This window comes from Typopeltis vanoorti, chromosome 11 (assembly GCF_054136105.1).
Source record: "Typopeltis vanoorti isolate ZY-2024b chromosome 11, IOZ_Tvanoo_1.0, whole genome shotgun sequence".
NCBI lineage: Eukaryota > Metazoa > Arthropoda > Arachnida > Uropygi > Thelyphonidae > Typopeltis > Typopeltis vanoorti.
Window position 1 is genome coordinate 45,910,621 of NC_143559.1, and position 24,814 is coordinate 45,935,434.

The 24,814-nt window shown below is 33.9% G+C and overlaps 1 protein-coding gene across 2 annotated transcripts in view; it reads left to right on the forward strand.

Moving 5' to 3' along the window:
• LOC150101503 (cytochrome P450 2J2-like) overlaps window positions 1-24,814 on the forward strand; it is a 39,372-nt gene that overhangs the window by 13,200 nt on the left and 1,358 nt on the right. For both annotated transcript variants that reach the window (XM_090400406.1, XM_090400408.1), the window contains exons 6-7: window positions 13,808-14,063; window positions 17,575-17,762. In XM_090400406.1, the coding sequence (XP_090256532.1) occupies window positions 13,808-14,063; window positions 17,575-17,762 (444 nt within the window). The remainder of the gene's footprint in view (window positions 1-13,807; window positions 14,064-17,574; window positions 17,763-24,814) is intronic.

Genomic DNA, 24,814 nt, shown 5'->3' on the forward strand with positions numbered 1-24,814 from the left:
AACAAATTGGTTCCAGTCAAATAAACTCAGTCTGAACGTCTCGAAAACTAAATATGTAAATTTTAATTTGCGAAATACAACAGGCAAAATGAAATTCACTGCACAATTAATTTTGCATGATTCGAACTGCAGGACAAATTCAAATTGTAACTGTCAGATGTAGAAAAAGTCAATGTAATAACTTACTTGGGATTAAGCGCCCACGACGTTTCTAACTATTCTTGGACTTCGCAACCGTAACTTGCGGATAAGGTGGTTAGCCTTATGCTTACCGATGTGTCCTATGTCTGTAGATGCATGTGTTCACAGGGCCGTTTGCATGTTCTGGGGGACGAAAAACCCGAGTTTGCGATTAGAAAATCCCTACCTCCGTATGAGACCGACTAACTCTCCTTTCGTCGAAAGAGACTCTGCAGAATGGAAATAAAATAAAAGATTATCTTGTGATACACTTAAAAAGATGTGATTTTGAAACTGAATGATAATGCACAAAACATTTTCTCTGTTCATAAAATGATTAATCTTTTACATTATTTTTATGAATTCCGTTAATTATTAATATTTGTATGTGATTTCCACCTAAAATATAATCATATATAATATTTATACAATGGAAATGATGCAGGTTTTTTCTATTTTTATTAATTTTGTAATTATTTATTTATTTTTAATTCATTATTTTTACAGAAACAGTTATAATCCGTAAACCATGTCGCGTAAGCCGAGTACAAATCTCAAACTTTTTAATACTAGTTCACACTTTGAATAACCGATGCAGTAGTCACATACCTGGAGATGAAATTCATGTCCTTAAGACCGTCACAACGCGCTACCTATTCGATAAAGAAATTATATGGTAATTGAATACATGAGCCTGTTTAGCCGCTGAAAGTGGCATGTGCGTCCACGACTCTAGGTCTCCTGGAAAAATAGAAAAAGAAAAAAGAGAGTTCTAACATGTATTCACCAACTAGAGGAACTTTTAACTAAGTTCTTGGTAACTTGGAAACTTGGTAACTTGGAAACCTTTCTTCATCGGTTTCCAAGTTACCAAGCATGGATATTTCTCCCATAAACTTGGTTTTATCCCCATAAAATTAAGAATTCGACCAGAGAACCACTGTTTCAGGTAATATAGTGTTAGAATTAAGGCACCACGCTATGGCGGCACATGTTAGCTGCCTCTTTTCACCAGATGCCGTGTATAATTAGTGATCGGCTTATGCCAGCTACCTCTGGGTGACACTACTGGAGATTGACTTCCTCCTTAGCCTTCAAAAGTTGAATAGGGTTAAAACAGTATCACCTACTCCCTCAGTAGTATGGGGATCACTTCTGACAAGATCAAGAATCAATCGTGATGTGATTGGTTGATAAGATGATGACGTGTTTGAGTGCATGACATCATGAGTTAGGAATGTTTGGAATTTCCCCGGGGGCATATGCATCAATGGATTCAATTCTTGTGTTTTGTTCGCGTATGGAATTATAGGGGATGATTAGAGATAAGGATTCGTGTCATGATTGGTGGGACACTTCTGACAAGATCAAGATAAGATAAGGAATCATGTCGTGGGTGTGTGATATTATTAGATGTAGATGAGTGATGTCATTTGTTAGTTGTAAATAAGTGACGTCATTTGTTATTTGTAAATAATTGACATCATTTGTTAGTTGTAAATAAATGACGTTATTGTTTTGAATTGAAAGGAAGATATATTAGTGGATAAGGCTTCGTATCGTGACTGGTGGGACACATTTAACAAGATCAAGATAAGATAAGGAATCGTGACGTGGATGTGTGTTGTTTTCAGATGAAGATGGAGTTTGCAATGTTTGGAAATTTCTGGGAAACATATGTCTCTCTGTGATATCACATGGTGTTTTGCTTTGCCTATGGAATTGTGGGTGATGTTTTTGAGATAATATATCTTGGAATTTTCCCAGGGTGACATACACATCCATCATTGTCGTCATGTTTTTTCTTTGGTTGTCTATTGATGGCTGTACTAATTTTCCAATACAGTTTGGGATATTTCTTTCCCAAAAGCTTTTTAAGCTTTTCTGAATAATTTAATTATATACTGGTGTCCCTCAAACACACACACACACACACACACGCACGCACACACACACACACACACACACACACACACACACACACACACACACACACACACACACGCACGCACACACACACACACACACACACACACACACACACACACACACACACACACACACACACACACACACACACACACACACACACACACACACACACACACACATTAAACATGAAAAGTCGCTAATGTATTCATGTTGATGCTCTAATATGTACCCTATGAATATTCTTAATTCTTATGGGAAAAAAATTATTTAGTATTAGAATTATGCTTACCAAAACATACGATCATTGATTTTTGAAATTGCAATTAATTGTCAGGTTTAAGTTAAAAAAACAAACTAACTAACTTACATTTCTTTCCAGAATGGGAACATCTTGGTACTATCTAGGTGTTTTCTAAATATTCCAAATTGTTGATTTTTAACATATATTCAGAGCACAGAACAAAAACACAAGTCTGAAAATGCAATTGACTTTTTCATTATAGGTTATTGGGGCTAACATATATTTAAAGCACAAAAACACACAAAACATCGGAGTTGAAAAATATTTCAATAAATAACTAGAAAGGCTAGTTGACTAATTAATTTAGATTACAATCCAATTGGTTCTCTGTATTAATTCTTTCTCACAGTTGCTCATGCTATGTTTTCCCAAGCTTGGTGGGAAAGTCTATGCACCGTTTTGATTTGAATAAGTTTCGAATTCAGAGTGCTGTTAGAGTATGGAATTCTGACAAGTGAAATTATTTTTTTTTCAAATTGATTGGTTATTTTTTCTATTTTACTTTTAAAATTCATTTTAACTACATATTCAAATAGAATAACTGAGCAAAATTAATAAATAAATAAAACGTATGTCAATTTATTTTCCAACACTGTAGATTTCTCATTAAGTCTTATCTTAAAGATATCTCTCTTATCTGGTCACCAATTTTGTTGTACATAGGTGAGAAATCATGTGTGTTTAGGTTGGAACTCTTCATTTCCATGGGAAATTATTGCTGCAGTAAATTAATACTTACATTTATTTTTTAATCAATATAACTATTAATTTTACCTTTGATTCCTTGTGCTCTAAACCTATTTTTGTAACTGAAATTAATTAATTTTTTTTTATTCAGCATTAGTAATTTTAAGTAACGGATATGAGACAAACAAGGTTTTGAACTCGCTGTAGCATTTTCTTTTAGAAACCTCTTTTGCCAGCACAACAAATAAATAGTTATTTCTTATTATTTCAAATGAATATTAGCTGTGTAATATATACTTTGTTAATTTGTATGTTACCATTTATATGACTGTAATATTATTAACAAACTGTATTTTCTGAATCTAACATACAGAAATTAAATAAAGTTAAAAAGACAGTATTTTTTTTATTTTTCTGCTTTAACATTTGTGCTAATGTTCATAGTGTATGATTTGCTAGTGATACTTACATGTAATTCATGTGATTATTCTCCATGTGACATTTCAAAACAAGTTGAACTATGGTTTTTACATAGTTCAACTATGTAAAACTCATTTCCATTAGTTTCAATGGACTGTTGTCCTCTGAGCCTGAATTTTATATAACAGTAGGGATATTTATAGATATATATTTTAACACAATTATTATATTACATATTCTTTCCAATACAAATAAATAATTATTTATTCTTATTTCAAATGAAAATTAGCTCAGAAAGAAAGAAAGAAAGAAAGAAAAATTGTAAAGAAAAAAAAATGTTTACCCTCAAATAAATATTTATCGCAGCAAACAAGAAATTCATCAGCTTTTTCAAAGTTTTGAAATTCATGCACATATTGTTTTCATCATTTGGTACCATTTAAATAAAGAATGGGTCTAGCTATTAAGTTCGTTAATGTTTTTCTTAACATTAAGAAATTTTAAATTTCTTAATGTTAAGAATTTAAATTTTAAAAAATAAGAAATTAAGAAATTAAATTTTTAGTTCGTTAAAATTTTTCTCTTCCAATGGTGAGTATTTTTTTAAATATAGGCATGTTGATTCACTTGATATCTGCATGCTACGATACCTTTTTTATTTTTTTGTCACTTTTTTGGCATGTGAAATATTCTCCACTAAAATTCTGCCTATTAATTTAATACCCATTTCCTTTTGCTTCCAAGAGTTGATGCAGTTTCACTGTGTGGATTTTCAAAAAAAAAAGTCTCTAGTTAGTCTGGTTAGTCATGAAATTTCACAAGGAGAAAAAATGTATTTACTGAAAGTCAAAAATACAATCTATTTTTTCGTTCCTTAATCTTCTTATTGTTAAATTTGCACTGTTCTTCAAAGCTTCTTCCCATGCTTGTGGAATTGCCATCATGTAGTTTTTGAAAATGTGACTAATCTGAAAGTTGATTTTTATCTGGTGATCATTGGGAATTTACTACTGTAGAAAAATTAAGGGTTACATATTTATTTTTTTGAAACCAATACATATATTTCTGAGCATTACTAAAAGCACAGAATCTTTCGTTATGTTTCAAAAAACATTTAAAAGTACACGTTATGTTTTCACATTTTTGGCATCCAATTTCATTTTAATCAAGAACAAGCCTCACTATTAACATCGTTAATGTTTTTGATTTTTCTCTTCCTTTGGCAAGTAATATATGATATTTGCATGTTGATTCTATCATCCAATTTCTTAGTTTGTCCAGAGATAGTGAACCAATTTCCAACTTCAGCTGATTGTTCTATTTTATTAAACAAGAATTGTGTTTTTTAACTCTTTCAGGTAATTCTTTTCAAATACAAGGTGATTTTGTCAATGCATATCTTACAATAATTCCATCAGAAATACAAATTTCTTTAGGAAATAAATTTGAACTCTTATTCAAAAGAAATTGGCAATCAATTATCCCAATGATAACTGAAAATTCGTATTTTTCACCGACTGTCGATTTTTCATAATCGTTTTCCCTCATTCTCCTTCTTAGATTACTTCACATGGCACCACAAATAAATAGTTATTTATTATAATAATAATAATAATAATTATTATTATTTTACTGATTATTAGTTCTGATTATATATTTTGTTAACTTTCTGTTACAAATTTCTAAACAATTAATACTTTTCACAAAGAAACTTTCAAAGAATTTTGTGGTTCACCCATTATTTTTACATTCCTGAACACAAAACACCACACTGCAATACAGCAGATGCAGTGAATGAACAATTACCTTAAGTCCAAAGTCACTTGACTCTATGTTTTTTTCTTATAGTACTGTTTACCTTACTCAACCCTAGCCTGACCATTCCTTCAAAAATGAACCTTTTGTGCAGATGACTCAACGACATGTTTCCACATGCTGTTGGATATATTGTTGGTGTGTTTTTATCATACTTTGTGTGGGAAAAGGCAAAATGTGTATTGTGTTATTTGAAGAGTACAAATATTTTTTCTATACCAAAGTTTAAGAGTTTTAGTCATGTTTTTGGGGTTAATTATCTGCTGCTGTCTCTCTGTAAAACTACCAAATTCTAACAGTTCAGATTTTCGATTATGTGAACGAATTGTTTTCAGATAACTCAAACAATGTCAGTAGGTTGCATTAGACAATTTCTAAAATAATCAATTACATGGATATCAGTTTTCAACACTTTCCCCCCTGTTCCTGGCATTAATTTCACAGTAGTGATTTTTTACAATAATTTAAAAGAATACATTGAGGTATAAAGTTCTGGATTTAATTATCAAGTTCTAATTAGAATAACTGAGTAAAAAATTCACTGTGGAGAAACACAACAACAAAAAACACATCATTGTTCATTTCAGTTTACAATTGCATATTTTACTTTGCTGAAATACTATTTACAAGTATATTCATAGAGAAAAAATCGAAATATGTAATAACCTAAAATATTTCACAATATTTAGTTTAGATTATTAAGATTTTCCAAAGAGTTAAATGAATAAAATTTTTGTTACTCACTGTTTATTGATTACATTTAATCAAAAAAAGCTGGTCATGCAAAATAATTTTTAAATCAGATACCATGGTAACCACACTTCCATACATTTGATATTGTGTCAGTCTGGAAATGACACCATGCCTCCCTAAACATTCTGTGTATTCTTTTGTCAGCAAATATACACAAACCGTTTTTGTAAAATGTTCGTAAATGTCCCAAAATAAAGAATCTTTATGGAATTGGATAAAATCTTGAAAGTCTAATTTTACCATTGATGAATTTAAATGATTAGCGATAATTTTCCCCATGATATGGACAGATGGTAATTCAGTTTCCAAAAATAGTAAATGATTATCAATGTCATACATTTTTGGTGAAAATCTCTCATCTTCTTCACAACTAATAGAAAAAACTTTACTTCCATCAGCTCCTGTATCATCAAGTATTAGTTCCCCACCTTGGCATTTCAGAATATAATAATCCCCGAGGTCCATTTTGTAGTCAACTCTTCTTTGCAAGTAGCTGAGGATATCAGACCACTTCCAGCATAACTTTTCCCAAGTGGTCCTGGATAAATACATCACAATGTACGTGTCTTCTAAAATAATAATTGGTTTCCATCCTTTTAAAGCTATGTGAAGAGTTTTGTTTCATGCTATTTTCCTGAAGAAAGAAAATTTCAATGACATTTGTGGCTCATCCATTAATTTATTTTACTTTACTGGACACAAAACATCACAACACCATGCTATAGCTGCACTGCCTGATCGAATTTGCTGTAACTGCAAAGACACTTGACTCATTTGTTCTTCCTTATAGTACTGTTTACCTAACCGTTCCTTCCAAAAGGAAACTTTCACACAGATGATTCACAGACATGCAATACTACATGCTGTTGGATATCATGTTGATGTGAGATTATCTTACTTTGAGAATAATAGGGCAAATCTTATCTCTGTGGCTCGAAGGGTATTATACATTATATTATTTGTCCTTATCATGTTAAGTATTTTATCCTCAAAATGTGTTTTTGATGTTAGACCATGTGACTAGTTCTCTCACTCATATGTCGGAAATTGTTGGGATGGGGAAAAATAGCATTAGGTGGTAGAAGTGAAAAGGTAGTCAAGAGGGTGATAGGTCTTCCCTGCAATACTTCCCCACCCCACCTCCTAACCCCATCATCCCCCCCTATTCTCCCCCTCTCTTCAAGAAGGTGTCTGCTCAGGCTAGTGGTGATGAGAAATCTAATCATGTGAATATCTTTTAGTGATATCACCTCCAACTGATACTGGAATCTCTGGAGGAGTAAAAAACCTCCAATTGATACTGATAAATGCAGAACGAAAAAAAAAAGTAATGCTTTCCTGCAATGCTTCTCCACACCCATACTCTAACCCCTCATCCCTCTCTCCTCAAGAAAATGTCTGCTCAGTCTAGTGGTGATGAGTGAGCGCCTCATTTGCGAATATCTTTTAGTGATGTCACCTCCAACTGATACTGATAACTTTGGAGGAAAAAAAAACAACGAGTTTTTTTTCGTCATCATCTTATCAATCAATCACGTCACGATTCCTTATCTTATCTTGATCTTGATCTTGCCAGTAGTGACCCCATACTACTTCCCTCTGTGGGAATAAATGGCATTAGCGGATTTGTCATCATCATCATAACACTAATTATGGATATAGACCATATTGACCTGTTTCGACTCATTGTCCATCTGATATCCTTCTTTTGAGGTCTACCCAGTCATCTCTTTCCAATTGGTTTATATTTTATTATTTGTTTAGGATATCGGGTGCTGGCCATTCGGTTTATGTGTTCTATCCATTTTTGTTTATAATTGTTTAGTTTTTCTTCACTGATTTTATTTTTTGTTCTTTTAAAATATCTATGTTCCTTTTTTTGGTCTATTAATATGTATCTTACAGTTCTCCTCATGAAGCTCATTTCACTTGTTTTTATTCTTCGTTTATCGTGTTTGTTAATTGTCTAAATTTCAATTTAATATAATAATTTCGGCTCTGCTAAAGTATTGTATATTTTCAAGTGTTTCGTTTTGTACTATATTTGGATTGAGTGTTTTTAAATTGAATAATTTAAATTTCAATAAATTTAAATTAATTGAAGTTTTTAATTTTATGCCTTTTTCTGCTTCATATGATATTTCACATCCAAATTTACTAAAAGTATTTATCTGTTCTATTATTTTATTATTAATAACTATTTTACTTCTAACTGGAATTTGCCCACAAAATGCCATTGTTTTAGTTTAATCTATGGATAATTCCATTCCCAACAGTTCTACTATAACTTTTAACTTATATATTGTTCTTTGTAAATTGTCTTCATTATCTAATATTATTACCTGATCATCTGCAAATAATAGCGTATTTATTACGGTGCCTAGAAAAGGAAAAATGCAGAAAGGCCAAGATATCGAATAGCGTATTTATTTTGTCATCTCGGGAAATTTCTATACCTTGATTGTTTAAGGTGTTCCATTGTATTCATATTTCATTAATTATTGATATTGAAACGTTGGAGGTAAAGGACATCCTCTGCTTACTTCTTGGTTTATAGATTGTTTTTTCAGACATTTTTTCATTTATTTTTATTTTTATTTCATTATTTTTGTATTTATTAAATATTGCATGTTGAAAATATTAGGTATAGTTATTCTTTGTAATATATCAAACAGTGTAATCTTTTTATTTTGTCACATGCTTTATACATTTTATTTTATACATTTATTTATTTTATACATTTATACTTCATACATTTTCGTATAATAATAATAATATTAATAATAATTTTTATTTTATTTTATTTTTTTTTATTGTTCTTTCAAATATTTACATATGTACAATGATCATCCATTCAGTATATTATTTTACAAGGTTCAGCACTTTGTGCTACATATAATGAGATTTAAATAGTAATGATGATAACAGTTTTTTTTATATAACAATCATAACAATAATTTACAATTATATTGTTCAGAGTTACATAAGTTGTACAATATTACATGTTGTGGTTTACTATTTTTTTTTTCAAGTTTGAAAAGGTGTAATTATACAACAGTATTTACACATATGCAATCTGAATATTATGTGTCCTTATTTTCACAAACATACGGTGTAAACTCATGATTTACTTTTAAAAGAATTTTTTTTCATTGCATACATTTGTTACAATTATTATATACATTACATTCATTTGTTTACATATGATATATTACTTACATTTGTTTACATGTGATATTTACATTACGTACATTGGTTTACATATAATACATACATTGGTTTTCCTGTGATACGTACATTAGATGCATTTGGTTACATATGATACATCTTGGATGAGAACTAATTTTTTTTGCTTTCATCCTCGAAGCTTAAATGTAAGCTTATCTGAGGATGACACCAGTTGGTTATTATGTATTGTTTTTTTTTGTTTTTTTTTGCTATGTTAGGATGCTACGGAATCTATGATTGAGAAATTTGCACGCGCGCACTCACACACACGCACTCCCCCCCCCACACAATAAATTGGAATGTACTGATGCGTCGCTGAACTGGAAGCCTGAGCGAATATATTGTGTTTCATTAAGTTTGTATGGTATTTTGGGTGCGTGTTTCTTGTTCATAGTATGTCCTTAGAGCTCTTTTCAGGCTATTGTAGTTTGTAAGGTTTCTGTATTCAAAAGGTAATTTGTTTATCATGTCTGGGAAGTAGAAGTTTTAGCGTGGCCCTTCTGTAGTGATTATTGTATTTATTTGTGATATAATTAGTAGTCTGAGGTCTTGTTATACGGTATGTATTTCTAACTGTCCTGTAATTGGCATCGAAATAATGTTTTAGCAAGGCTGTATAGTGACATAAATGTTTTGCTGTCAGTATTTTGTGTTCTGCCATTGCAATGTTTATAAGGTCGTGATTTTTTCTTTGTTCCCAAAAGATCAGTTTTGTCATTTTGTACTGTAGCGACATTAATCTATTTAATTTGTAGGGTGCACAGAAAGCATACGTTGTTATAGCGTATCTTAGTATATTTTGGCATAGTGCTTTGTATATTAGTGTTTTTAGGCGTATGGGAACTAGGTCTTTTAATCTGTAGAGTTTGCCACTTATTGTTCGGGGTTTGTTGTTTGTTGTATAGATATTTTATATGGTTATTCCAGTTCATATCTGCATCGAGGTAAATTCTAAGGTATAGTATTGTTTCAACCTGAGTGATTGTGGTGGTTTTGCTGTTCTGTGTGTTTTTTGTGTTGGAAAAGTGGATGTTGGATAGTTATATATTTGTTATCGAGTCAGTGGATTTCTGAATATCATTAATTTTGTCTTTTCTGAGTTTAGGTGTATGGAGTTTTTCGTGAGCCTGTCTATGATCAGATTTATATCATGTTGCATATTTGTTTGGGCTATGCTTGCATTATTATGGATGGATATTATTGCTGTATCGTCTGCGTACTGGAATATCTTACCTTTGAGTGGTAACTGATTAATATCATGAGTGTAACTTTTGAATAGAGTTGGGGAGAGTACAGCTCCCTGTGGTACTCCACAGGTTATTGGTAGCTCTCTGCTTCGGTTTGATCCGATACGTGTGATATGCTTTCTATTTTGGAGGTAGTTTGTAAACCACCTGTGAAGAGGCCCGTGTATTCCAACATGCCTCAGCTTTTCTAACAAGGTTTGATGTGTAAGAGTATCGAATGCTTTGGTTAGATCTATAAAGACTACCATGGCAATTTTGTTTTTGTCTAAGGCGGTATTAATTGCGTCTGTAAAGTCTTCCAAGAGAGATGTTGTTCCCTTATTTTTCTGAAAACCATATTTTGTTTTGGGAATAATATTAAAGATCTCAGTGTATGCTGTGAGTTTCTTCAGTATGATCCGCTCCATAATTTGATTGATAATTGGTAATATTACTATGGGTCTGTAATTGCTGATTAAATTTCTTTTTCCTTGTTTGTATATGGGTGTAATTATGGCGGTCTTTAGCATACTTGGTATCTCTCCTGTTTTAAATATTTTATTTATTAGTTTTAGTAGGATTGGACTTAAACTAGTTGCATATTGCTTTATATCTTTGGGTCTGATACCATCTATTCCTGGGCCTTTGTTTGGTTTGATTTGATGTATTGCTGAGAGAAGTTCTGCTTCTTTTATGGTTGGGAACCATAATGTCTGTTTTGATCGCGGTCCAAGTGGAGGGTCTCTTTTTGTGATTGGGGGAATATTTCTGTGAAGTTCTTGGATGGAGTCTGCAAAGTATTGGTTAAAGTCATTTGCTAGTTGTTGGATAGGTTTTTGCGTCTTTCATGAAGCTGTGTTTTATGGTTTCGGAGGCAGTGGTGTTGGGAACAGAATCTAGCATCTCATTAATCAGATGCCAGGTTTGTTTCATGTTGTTTTGTGAGGAGGTTAGTTTGTCTCTGTAGTAGCTTCTTTTTGCATGTCTGATTTTTGTTGTAAGGCGATTCCTTGTTATCTTATATTCAGTTTTTAAGGTTGTGTTATTTGGATATCGCTTTAATTCTTTCCATAATAATAATTTTTTTTTTAGGCAACAATGCATCTTTTTATTGCCAAATGGTTCAGTAAGAATTATAATTACTCTTAATATCATTATCATTTGCAGAATTTCTCGTTGACACTAGAGTAAAAAGTGTGTATCATTACCATTAATAATAATCATAGTAATCGTGTTTATTATTAATGACTCACAAGTTATACAATATTACTTATGTTGCAGTTTACATAATAATAATTTTTTTTAATTTAAATTTTAAATTAAATATATAATTTTAAACTTAAATATATAACTGAAGTATTACTATCACATTTTCTGTTTACTACTAGAATTCATTACAGAATGTTAAGTGAATAATTTTATATAATTACTACTACTGGGATGTGACTCAACTGCACCCTCGAAGCTTTGTAATTAGCTTATCTGAGGGTGATATTGGTTATATATATATATATATATATTTGTTATTGATTTGGTTGCTGTGTTGGAAGTAGGCAGATCTTTGGGAGGTCAAATGAATGAGCTGAAAGGTCGGATCATAGTGAAATTGCCGATATATCCTGTGTTATTGCATCAGTCTTGATGGTTCACGTTCTTTTTGAACTATTTAGGAGGCTTTTTTCTTCACAGTGGCAGCCTTTCTATGTCTTCTGTGCTTTTAATTTGTATCGGCTTTGAAGTTTGTGACTTCTTTATGAATATCTTGGCATCTCTGGTCCACAAAAATTGGTAACTTTTTTCCATTTTTGCTTTTCTTGTTTGGTATAACAGATTCTGGTTGAATGGTGTTAAATATTCGGATAGGAAGATTGGTGTATTGTCTTGCTGTGCGTTCAAGTCCTTGGCAACTGGTTTTTTCTGCCTGCTGGCTTTTATGAGATTGTCTCTTGTGGACTTGCTCTTAAGACGAATTATGACTGGCGCAGGTCGTGGGAAGCCTTGGTTTTTGATCTTCCTAGGAATCCGATTTACGGTCTGAATGTACTTAAGCTGTAGGGGGATATCAATTACATGGCCTAATTTTAAAACCACGTCTCTGAGATTTTCTACAGGTTCAGTTTCAGGAAGACCGTTTATGACAAGATCTTTTTTTATGTTGTTGCTGGTTTAAACGTTCGTATTGTAGTTTTTAAGAATGAAGTTCTTGACGGAGTTCGGATGTCTCTTTCATCAAATTGTGTTGCCTGTCTTTTAGTGCGTTAATGCTCATTTCAATGTATTTTACCGTTTGCAACACTTCTATAACTGCTAAATTATTATGTTTTACCAAATCTTCATATTCGCTAGATTTTTTTGTTATTTGTTCGTTCTGTTTCTTAAAGAGTTCTTGCACAAGATCTACTAAGCTGGCTTTTATAGTCACTAGACCGTTTTCTATTAGTATACTTAAAGAGTTTAAATTATAGGACTCACCTGCGTTTTTTTGTCTGTTCAGTTCGTCATCTGATTTTGCCTCCGGTATAATCGGCTGCATCGTAGGTGGCTGCCTTACGTGCGTTTCTTTGTTCCTCATGCAGATTACACACTTCCATTCCTCACGTGTTACATCGGGTTCATATTTATGTTGCCCGGTTGTTTCTGAAAAGCCGGCACATTTTAAGTGTAGAATCCTACTGCATTTCGTACAAGTTATATTATTTCCGTTGGACGATAACTCCTCCAGGCATTTGATACACTTCCTGACTCACCTTTCTTCCCTTAGGCAGTGAAGTCTGATTATAAAGATGGCGACGTCCTTTGTTCTTCGCTGGTTGTTGACCACGGTCCTCTCTGTTCCCTTTTCAACACTTCAAAATTTGGTTTCTTCTCGGCCGATCTCGTTGAATTTTATATCACTGTCTTCGGCGTGATAAGTAGGGTTACTTGGGAGCACTTTCAACTTAATACAGTAGTTGGAACCACTTTAAAACTATAAAAAACTGGAGCAGCGATATCACCGTACGACCGTTCGTATGCCTACACAGCGCCCTACAACAATAATAATAATAATAATAATAATAATAATAATAATAATAATAATAATAATAATAATAATAAATACAAGAGTATTTATTATTATTATTATTATTATTATTATTATTATTATTATTATTATTATTATTATTATTATTTACTCTTGTACATATATACAAATAAACTCATTATGTATATTTAGAAAGTCAAATTTGTTTTTCTGGAGTCTGCCTTTATTTCATTTCTGTTTCAGAACATATGCTGCATGGAAATGTTGAGGTTATCTTCGAGGCTGGAAGTGACACCACAGCGATAACTATTTTATGGTGCCTTTTAGTGATGGCAGCATATCCAGAAGTTCAACGCCGTGTTCAGGAAGAAATCGATTCAACGATAGGAAGAGAAAAGATGCCTTCTTATGAAGATCGTTCGAATTTACCTTATACTTATTCGACAATACTGGAAGTTATGCGATGGAAAACTCTCGTACCCCTGAATCTTCATAGGGTGTAAGATATCGCAGAATCAATTTAAAATTAAGGATTAAGCCGTTTATTATATCTTAATTCGTATCATTGTTAAACCAATATATTGGTAACATAAATAGCAAGGATTGAATAAAGCATAGTTTATAATGGGTGGTTATCATTTCATCTGTTTTAATGTAGAAGAAATTTTATTGCATCTGAGTCCTCGTCTGAATCAACTCTTAACTGAGTCCTCCGATAAAGTGCGTTGGACCGACATCAATTTTAACAAATATTGATATTGATTCAGCACATTTTTAAGATAAGAGAATGAAGAAACTACTGTTCAGTCTTCTTTTGATAATTTCATAAGATAGATAGAACTGCTGAATTATGCATTTTAATTGTTTTCTCTGTTGTTTCGTCCTATTAATACTGTATTATATCCTTCTACTTCGTCTGTGACATGACGGGTGAATCTTCCTATGAACAAATATTTTCCATCAAGTATATCTACAGTATATCTGGCTAATTCCGTAATCTCTCTGAAGTTCGATAATTGTAATCTTTTCTTCATTCATTGTTCAGAGTTCAGAGTTGTTTGGTAATATATGAAAATACATTCTTCTTTGTGTTTGTCTTGCTTATTTGTTTTGTGCATTGACCAGTGAGTATTTCATGCCCGCATATAACAATGAAATTTAAATTGTACATGTTTTGGTCATAAAGTATTACAAAATAAAGAATTATTGTTACATAGACCAAATATTTAGGCAATTTGTAAGAGCTTAAGCACGTTGTGAATATATGGTCTATGTAACAATAAATCTTTATTTTGTAACAATGAAATTTTATAGAGTTTTAGTTTGAGGCTTTTTGAAATGCTGTTTGTTTCCAGAATGTGTTGAATTTATTCATATTATACCATCATAAGTCTGTATTTTAATATTTCTGTGAGTAATGAGACTGCTAATATATGAAAATTTCTTTACCTGTTCATCTATATGATTTCTAAATACATTGACATTATTTAATTCATCACTTCCTACTTTCATTGTGTTTGATTTGGTTAAATTGATTTTCATCACATAATTTTGCATTTTTATGTCAAAATTTTATTCTCTTTTCCTATTATGTTCTCGATTCTGCAATAATAATAATAATAATAATAATAATAATAATAATAATAATAATAATAATAATAATAATAATAATAATAATAATAATAATAATAATAATAATAATAATAATATCGTCTGCATATTAAACTGTTTGATATTCGTGTTTTTATTTGTAAACCTGGTTCTTTCGATATGATTTTGCATATTTATTAAAGATAGCACATAAATTTGGTGACAGCAAAGAACCTCATGACTCCTTTTTATACTTTGAATTCGTGCCTTTATGTAATAATTTGTAATAAAATTTATATTTCAGAATGTTAAGCTATAGAATTTAAGTTGGTTTTCATTTTATTTCTGTTAATGGAATCAAAAACTTGTTTCTAGTCAATAAAATTGCAATATATAAGTAAGGTGTATTCGCAGTACTTTTCAGGTATTATATCACTTCGGATTAACAATTACACATTCAAATGCAATTCATGTATAAATTACGAAGACCTAGGGTTAGAATTCCGTGGAGAATGCAAGAACGTTTACAAGTACTCTCAATTTAAGGTTAGGTGTTCAATCTCATAAATGGTGGATTCTGTTTTTTTCTTCATGAAACGCTAATTCTTCATCACGCAAACGGAGAACCAGCCAAAGACCAGTCAATTTACATTGTCTATGAAACTGGCTTTAATCGCCTTTTAATGAGGCAGTACCACTTTGCAATATGCCAAGTTCCTTTTCTCTTGCAGGCAATTCAGTCTAAAACGAAAGGAAAGATGAAATCCGAAATATATATTCAAGTCTAGCTAGCGTGCTGGGGTTTGAGTTCAGTGTCACCAGTTTTTTTTTTCTTTTTACCCGTTTTAATCTCTGGTTTTATAAAAGCAAAAAGATACTGGTTTTTGCTGTATGTTAGTCAGAGAGTAATTCTGCCCATTTTATGATACCAAATTATTATAACATAAATGGAAAGCCAACCGGCTATTTTTCTGGCAACCTTAATAATAATTAAGGAGATACAAATCCCTTGTTTTTCAACTGCCAGTAAGCAAAACTCTAAGATCGAGAACTACGAATCTATGAGTTTTATATATACCGAAAACCTATCGACGAATTCAAGTGTAAATGAACACTTGGTGGTACAACACCAAGGCAACTCAAAGCAAAGGTGGAGCAAGCTCCTTCACCATCCTTGATAGTTTTTCTCATAATGTAAAAACACATCCCCTAGGGGATGTAATACTGTAATTACATTATGAGGAGAGGTCACTACCCAGACCGGTTTCAACCTCTTTTGAGGTCTCATCAGTGAGTAGGTAGACCTGGAAGATAACAAAGTTTAAAAGAAAAGAACTTACATACCTTTACTATACGAATTTCATAAAGGTGTATTTGTATATTATAACATAAACTGAAAGCCAAACGGCTATTTTTTTGGCATCCTTAATCCATACACTTGGATTCGCCGATAGTTTTTCGGTATATATGAAATTCATAGATTCGTAGTGCTCGATCTTAGAGTTTTGCTTACAGTCAGTTGAACAACAAGAGATTTGCATCCGCTTAATTATTATTAAGGAAGCCAGAAAAATAGCCGTTTGGCTTTCAATTTATGTTATAATATACAAACACCTTTATGGCATTCGTTTAGTAAAGGTATGTAAGTTCTTTTCACTTAAATATCTTCCAGGTCTATCTTCCAGGTCTACCTGCTCACTGATGAGCCATCAAAAAAGGTTGAAACCGGTCTGGGTATTGACCTCTTCTCATAGTGTAATTACAGTATCACATCCCCTAGGGGCTGTGTTTTTACATTATGAGTAGGTAGACCTGGAAGATAACAAAGTTTAAAAGAAAAGAATCGGTATATATATATATATATATATATATATACCGATATATATATATATATATACCGATCGGTATATATATATATATATATATATATACCGATATACCGATATACCGATATATATATATATATATATATATATATATACCGATAAACTATCGGCGAATCCAAGTGTAAATGACCACTTGGTAGTACAACACCGAAGCAGAGGTGGAGTAAGTTCCCTCACTATCCTTCATATTTCCTCATAATGTAAAAACACAGCCCCTAGGGGATGTAATACTGTAATTACATTATGTCATTCCGAATTATATGATTCGTAGTTCTCGATCTTAGAGTTTTGCTTACTGGCAGTTGAACAACAAGGGATTTGTATCCCCTTGATTATTATTAAGATCAACTTATTTTTTATTTTTATTTTTTCTGGTATAATGGATAAAAGTTAATTGTTCGACATTCCAGTTAAGTGGAAATTTGATTTTAAAATTAAGTGTTTCAAAAATTCAGTCAAACTTTGAAGAAAAGCCAGGCTGTTGAGCATGGTTAACAGACCTAATATTTTCTTTCCTTTGTTTACCATATTTAGTGCTGCTGAAGATACAACAATTGGAGGCTATGATATTCCTAAAGGAACAATTGTTGTGGCCAATTTCTTGGCGATTCATCACGATCCAAATCTTTGGAAAAATCCAAATAAATTCATTCCAGACAGATTTTTAACAACCGATCGAAAATCTGTGGTAAAACCAGAATATCTTATTCCATTTTCAATGGGTAAGTAAGTAGTCGGAGAAATATATTATTTTTAAGAGATTCGTGATATATTAAATACACGGATATTTAGTTTCGGAAGTTATACATAGCCAGCAGGTAGTAGTTTTGTATTCTTCTTAAATTAATCGTTGCATTAATACTCCTCGACATAATACATATTTGTTATATTTACATTTATATATAATATTTATAATATTATACATATTTACAAAATTGTATAATATTATATAATAAAATTATATAATATTGTATAATACATACATCTTCAAGGCCCACCTTTCCTAATTGGGTTGTGGGGGCAACAGGAATTTCCAATGGTCACGATCCTCTGCCACCAAACTCAGGTGTTCCGGTGGGATTCCCAAACGTGTCCACCCAAGGTTTTGGATGTAATCTATCCAGCGAGTCCTTGGCCTTCCACGTGGCCTTCCACCCTCTGGTTTGGCAAAGAGGGCCTACTGAGGGAGCCTCTCTTGTGGCATTCTGACCAGGTGTCCGTACCAACGTAACTGTGATCTCTCAACACGGAGAAGCAGCGGTTGAGTATTGAGGGTTCCCTAAATGCAGAGCTTCTGACTCTGTCGAGTTTTGCCAGCCCCGCAATCCCTCGAAGGAACCTCATTTCAGCCGCTTGGATAGGTGTCCGATTCTTTCGGTCATTACCCAACTCTCATGACCATAGTTGAGGATGGGGACATAGACTGTATTGAAGACAGACAACTTTGCCTTCTGGCTTAACTCCCGCTTTAATGCTACCGAACGGCCATGCTCTCGCAATATTGAGCTTGCTAAGCCAATTCGAGTATCTAGCTCTATGTCCCACTTTCCATCACTCGTGAATATGGAACCAAGGTATTTAAACTTCTCCACCTGCCTCATTGGGACTCTACTTACATGTAGAGTGCACAGCGATGGTTGTCTTGAGACCACAAATGTTTCAGTTTTGGCCACACTGATCTTCATTCCGGCGTCTGCACAAACAGCTACAAACCTATCCAGCCAGAGACCACCGTCTCGATTTAAGGCTTATCATTTCGGGCGGAATTCAATCATCGCCAGCAGCCTTGCCCGATTTTAGCGATTTTATTGCTAAATGGACCTCTTCTTCTGTGTGACTAGTCATTGCTCCGATCTGCACCTCTTGGACGTTCTCAACTTCTGGGCCACCTGGGTTAAGAAGGCTCTCAAAGTATTCCCTCCATCTGTGGAGGATATCCTTCTCGGTTGTTAAAAGTGCACCATCAGAGGCCTTAATTGCCCTTGCTGTGCACGATTTCCTCCCTCGAAGGCGGCGGATGGTCTGCAAGAATACTTTGTTTGCATTTGCATAGGATGAGTCTAATCTTTCTCCAAAGGATTCCCAAGCCTTCTACTTTGCTGTTTTTACTGCCTTAGCAGCAGCTTTTCGTACCTCAGCATACCGCAATCGCATCTCAGCTGACCTGACTCTAAGCCATGTTAGGTAGGACTCCTTTTTTGACTGGACAGTTTTTTGGACTTCTTGGTTCCACCAAGGTGTCCTTTTCTCACTGCCCGTTGCCACGCCGAGCCGCTTTCTTCCACACCATGAGAGTGCAGAGGCAGTGACAGCTGTTCTGAACAACTTCCATTCCTCCTCAACATCTGCAGTATGCAGTATGCTTGGGGATCTCTTTGAACCTGGAGGAAATGTTATCTGCAAAATTCTTCCTCACAGCCTCATTTTCCAATGTCTCCCATTTCACGCGGTATAGCTGTTTAGGCTTACCAACGTTGATGGTAGCATCTGGTTTCTGAAGCCGTAGAGTGCACACAACAAGGTGGTGGTCAGTTGACAGTTCTGCCCCTCTTCTCACACGAACGTCCAACACTGAGGAAAATAGGTCTGCAGAGACTATAAAGAAGTCAGTCAGAGATCTTTGTTCTAGTTTATCCCTGTACCAGGTATACTTATGGATTTCTCGGTGCTGGAAGAAGGTATTCATTATGGACAAGCTGTTAGTACAGCAGAAGTCCAATAATTTCAACCCATTCGCGTTAAGGTCAGGGGCACCGTTCCTTCCAAACACACCCCTCCATGTCTGGTCATCTGTTCCAACATGTGCATTGAAGTCATCCTGCTAATGGGCGATATTATTTTTCGAAGATGGAATCAGTCCATGTCTGCCACCCTGTCAAAAGTAGCATCCACTTCCTCTAGGAAGGCAGAGTATTCTGACTCCAGATTAGGTGCATAGACTTAGGTCACCACAGATTAGGTCACCACAGCCAAATCATGGTTTTTCATCTGAAGCCTTAACACACATACCCGTCCCCCCAGTGGGATCCACTCAGCAACACAGTCTGACAACTGGGGGCTTGTGAGTATCCCCACACCCGTCTGAGCAGACATTGTCGGGCTCACAGCAGAGTAGTAGAGCTTCCACCTCTTATCCAGGTCGACAGTTCCAGAGCCTCTCCTCCTGGTTGAAGAAAGACCTACTAACTCTAGCCGGTAGCGCTTGGCTTCCTCAACCAATTCCAACTCCTTCCCTGTCAGTGAGAAGATGTTCCGGTTGCCTAAAGCCATAGTCTGGTGCCGTTGTCATTTCCGTCCTTTTGCAGAACGATTTCTTTGCGCTGCCCCTAAACACCTCCCCGAACAGGTAGCGGGCCCATTGATGAAGTTTCCTCTAGCAGAGTGCTGAGGAGTGGTGTCTAAGGGAGACTGTAACATATTTTTTGAACGGGTCCCTCTGCCTAAAACCCGAACACGTCCCTTGGTAACCCGCGCGACGGACGATGCGGGTTACCAATTAATACAATTTAATATTGTATTATATGAACATACAGGGTGTTCGGGATAAATTTGACATATTTATAATTAATTATATTTTTCCGTAAGTTACATGTATTAACACACACTTCTCTTCATTTAAAAGTTTGGACCCTTCTTCATTCATATACAAGATGTCAGAAAGGATGGATAGCTGGAACCCACCTGAATCATGGAAGAGAATAACTTGTATCATGATGATTCGTGCCCGCCATCAAAATAAGGATATTACGACTGCTGCCCAATGCTCCCTGAATACAGTAAAAACAATCAGGCATGAACTAGAGACTTGCAATGGTGACTACGAGGATGTAGCAAGAAGAAAGATCCCTAGCAGACGATCTGATTGCGTTCGTACAGCAGAATTCCTCGCAAATCTGCAGGAACAGGTGTTGAAGAACCCTGGCATTGGAATTCGGGCTTTGTTCGTGGAGTTGCTAACTGTAGTCAAGCCCTGGATAACAAGGGTAGCCAATGGTAGGCCGTATGTATGGCAGCAGGATTCGGCCCCTTGCCACACCTCTGGGAAAAGTCAAAAATGGTTGTCTGAAAATTTCTACGACTTCACCAGTCCAAATGTTTGGCCTCCAAACTCCCCAGACCTTAACCCCATGGATCATTTTGTATGGGGCGCAGTTGAAAAAGACACCAATCGCACTTCCAGTAATACAAAAGCCCAGTTAATGGATAAAATTAAAACAGTTTTTGCGGCCCTTCCCAGGGAGACTGTAGCATCAGCTTGTTCGAGGTTCCGAAGCAGAATTGAAGCTGTGATCGATGCTAATGGTGGTTATTTTGAGTAAATCTTGTTGATAGTATTGTAATTAACTCTGCCTGTAATGTTTTTTTTGTCAATTCATTAAATTTAATAGATATAAAGAAGATTTTCTTTTTCCTTACGAAACTGTCAAATTTATCCCGAACACCCTGTATAATATTGTATAATATTATATATATTATAAATATATAATATTTAAAATATTATATAATATTTATAATATTTACAATATTACGACTATGTCCTCTCATATATCATTTTCCTTACTGGTGTCTTCATGTACACTCAAGTACTCCTCCTTACTAAATCTAATCTTCCCGATTTAACCCTGCCAATCCTACTCCAGTCAGTAGCACCTTTCCCGTCTCCTTACACCAAATATATTTATGAGCAAACGATCTGTCTTAGTTTACAAGCCCTTGCGTCTATCAAACTCTCTGCGCAATTGCAGAAACCACACATTATTTCTCCTGCATATCATACGCATTGATTCATTTGTAATCATGGCCTACTTCACTTTCTCAACTCGTCTCTATTTATACCGTGGAATCAGACTCACTGTCTTTACTTTCTCACTCTTTTATTTTGCCCCTTTATTTTGTATCAGCAAATCTTTCTTAGCTTCCTTCATATTCACCTTTCACCCCACTCGACTGACTCTATCAAGCTCACGATTTGTGATATGGAGGACACTGTCTAGGTGTACTGTATCACTCATTACAGCTAGCACTTAATTATTCTGCACATCATCTGTATTTTCATTCTCACCTACACTAACATCCCTCCTCTTCTCAGTCCAATAATCTTTCGCATTCGTTCGACTATTTCTATACACCCAATTTCTTCTGCTTCCTCATTCTCCTTACTCTTAATTCTTCTTGAACATCTATTTACTAATCTTGTGTGAATCATCCTAATGTCTCCATTCACTGTCTTAATCTCAGTCCTCATATCTATCGCCTCTATTTCCTGACCCATAGAATTACGAGTAACAGCGAACTGTGTATGGACAAAATGGAATGGCAAATCATCCTCACCGGGCTTTGATCTGTAATAAAACTTTCTGTGTTAGTACTATCAGTGCTAAGATAGATGACCAGTGCGGATTTCTATGAAAGGTTGTGCGAAATCAAAGTCTAATTACTGTCTTCCAATTTCGCAGCTTATATGAAATGCAATCCAGGAAGTGAAGTAAATTGAAATTCCAAACTGCAGGTGGTGTATTGAAGTGTAAATTGACAGAAGAAACACCTCGCTCAGATAACATATTCTCATGCATATATGCATCTTCATATGATCATTCAAGTAGGAATTAGTGATATGACATCTGTGACAGATCTCAGAGTAATGTTGCAAAAGGGCTTCCAAGGGTGGACATTTCTCTGGAGACGTTGGTCTAATAAATCGTCCAACGTCTCCAGAGAAACGTGGTGACAATCGGTTACGTGGTAACAATCCTTCCTACTCAGCCCAGTAGGAGGGATTGTTACCAAGTAACTGATGATTCTTAATGATAGCAGCACTCCATTCTCATACATCATTTTAAAACTACTAATAATACTTCCTTCATGTAAAGGATCAAAAGAAGGTGAAACATGCGGTTTCTCAAATGAGGCTGAGTCTAGGGGCTCGATGTCTTATATGATATTGTAAGTAATCTGAGTGGATGTGGATAACGCAGGTAGTATACAAAAATGAAATACTACTTAGTGGATAGTTAGATGAAGAGAATAGTATTACTTTATTTATGATCCGATTTCCTCCTTATTAATATACGCCAGCACCCCTAGCTAGAATAATTCTATGGTTCTTGAGGGCATCTGTTCCTTTGTAACTTTACTATTCTAGTCACAAAGAAATCTTCTCCAAAGCATACCAATTTCCTGCTGGCTAAATAGATGCAATTCTTCTCCTCTCCCAAGTTATTTTTTTATAAAGGAGTGCTGAGAAAGGAAAAGGAAAAGTGCTCAAAGATATAATGGAATTAAAAACACTACAAAACACAAGGAAAACGAATCAGTGAAGAAATTAATCCGCTGTAAGCGCCATTTATCCCGTTTCACATTTAATTGCTAAAGAATATATAGACTATTAAGTGATGTCGAATTTCGTAAATCTTGTCATTTAAAAGCTGGAAGAAATTTGTACGGAGAAATGAACAATGGTGGAAGACATTACTTAATTATGCGAAGCGTAAAAGATATAGAAAAGAATTCGGTTGAACCACTTTTGAATTACTGTATCCATGTTAATGAGACAGTTCAATTCATCATCTTCATAGGTCGAATTAATGATAATTTCGTGGCTGTGAACATTTAGCTGATCTGCAGAATATGAATGGAACAACTACTGTTTAAATGTTTTTTAATCAGTAGTTGAAAAGTCAGTATTAAATTTTAAAAGCGTGGTAGAAGTCCCATCTGATAGAGCTAAAATATGACAGATAAAAACATTGTACTTGTGGATAGAAGAAAAAGAAAATGATAAATATGGGAGTTGAATCTCCAATTGGAGTTCACTGCATTCTACATCAAGAAGCTCTCTGATAAAATATTGGCTCATCAATATGTTATGAATGTGGTCGTTGCAAATATAAATATTATAACATCAGATCGCTTTAATCATCGTATATTTCATGTGTTTCTTGCAGAAATTTAATTTGAATTCGAAGTAATATTAGACAGTGCAGTGAAATTGCTAATTAAGAGTAAAGTAGTATATTATTTCTTTAAACTGCATCATAGAAGTGATATTTTTATAATAGACACCATAAAATAATTAGTAAATATGGAATGACTCATAATTATTATAGACATTATAGTTATTCTGAAAGTCAATTTGCTCTTGTTAAATCCCTTGAAAAAAACATAAGCTTGATTGAAACTTCGTTTACTTCTATAGTTGAAAACTAAAATCTCAACTTTCAAATTGAAATTATTTATCTTCAAGCCGAAACAAGATTGAAAAATAAATATGCCCACGTCGAAAATAAATTACTTCATTTCTACAAGGATCTCTCATTCGAAGATTATCGGCTAATAACAGAAAATGACAGGAAAATGGCAACTTTGATTTGATTATAATATGTTTGCAAGCAACTTTCTTCACTCCTTAAATCAAAAAATATTAAAAACAGAATAGAATGTGCACTTCATTCCGTATTGAGAACTGACATCAAAAATCTAAAATTTGAACAATTATCTAAAAATATCCAGCTTCAATCCTCTAATTAAATGCTAAGCTTTGGTGAGTAAATATTATTGTGTATTGTACTTAATAATATGGTTAAATATTTAAAATTTTAGACTTATTATTAACTTTATTTATTCAACTTAATATTGAAACGAAATGATTATTATTTTTTGTGTGTGTGTATTTTTTGTCAATTTTCTAACATGATCATTTCAACGAATCATAAATTGTGTTTTAAACAACAAAAGTAAGTTATTTAAAAAAGTAAGTCAAAATTTTATTATATTA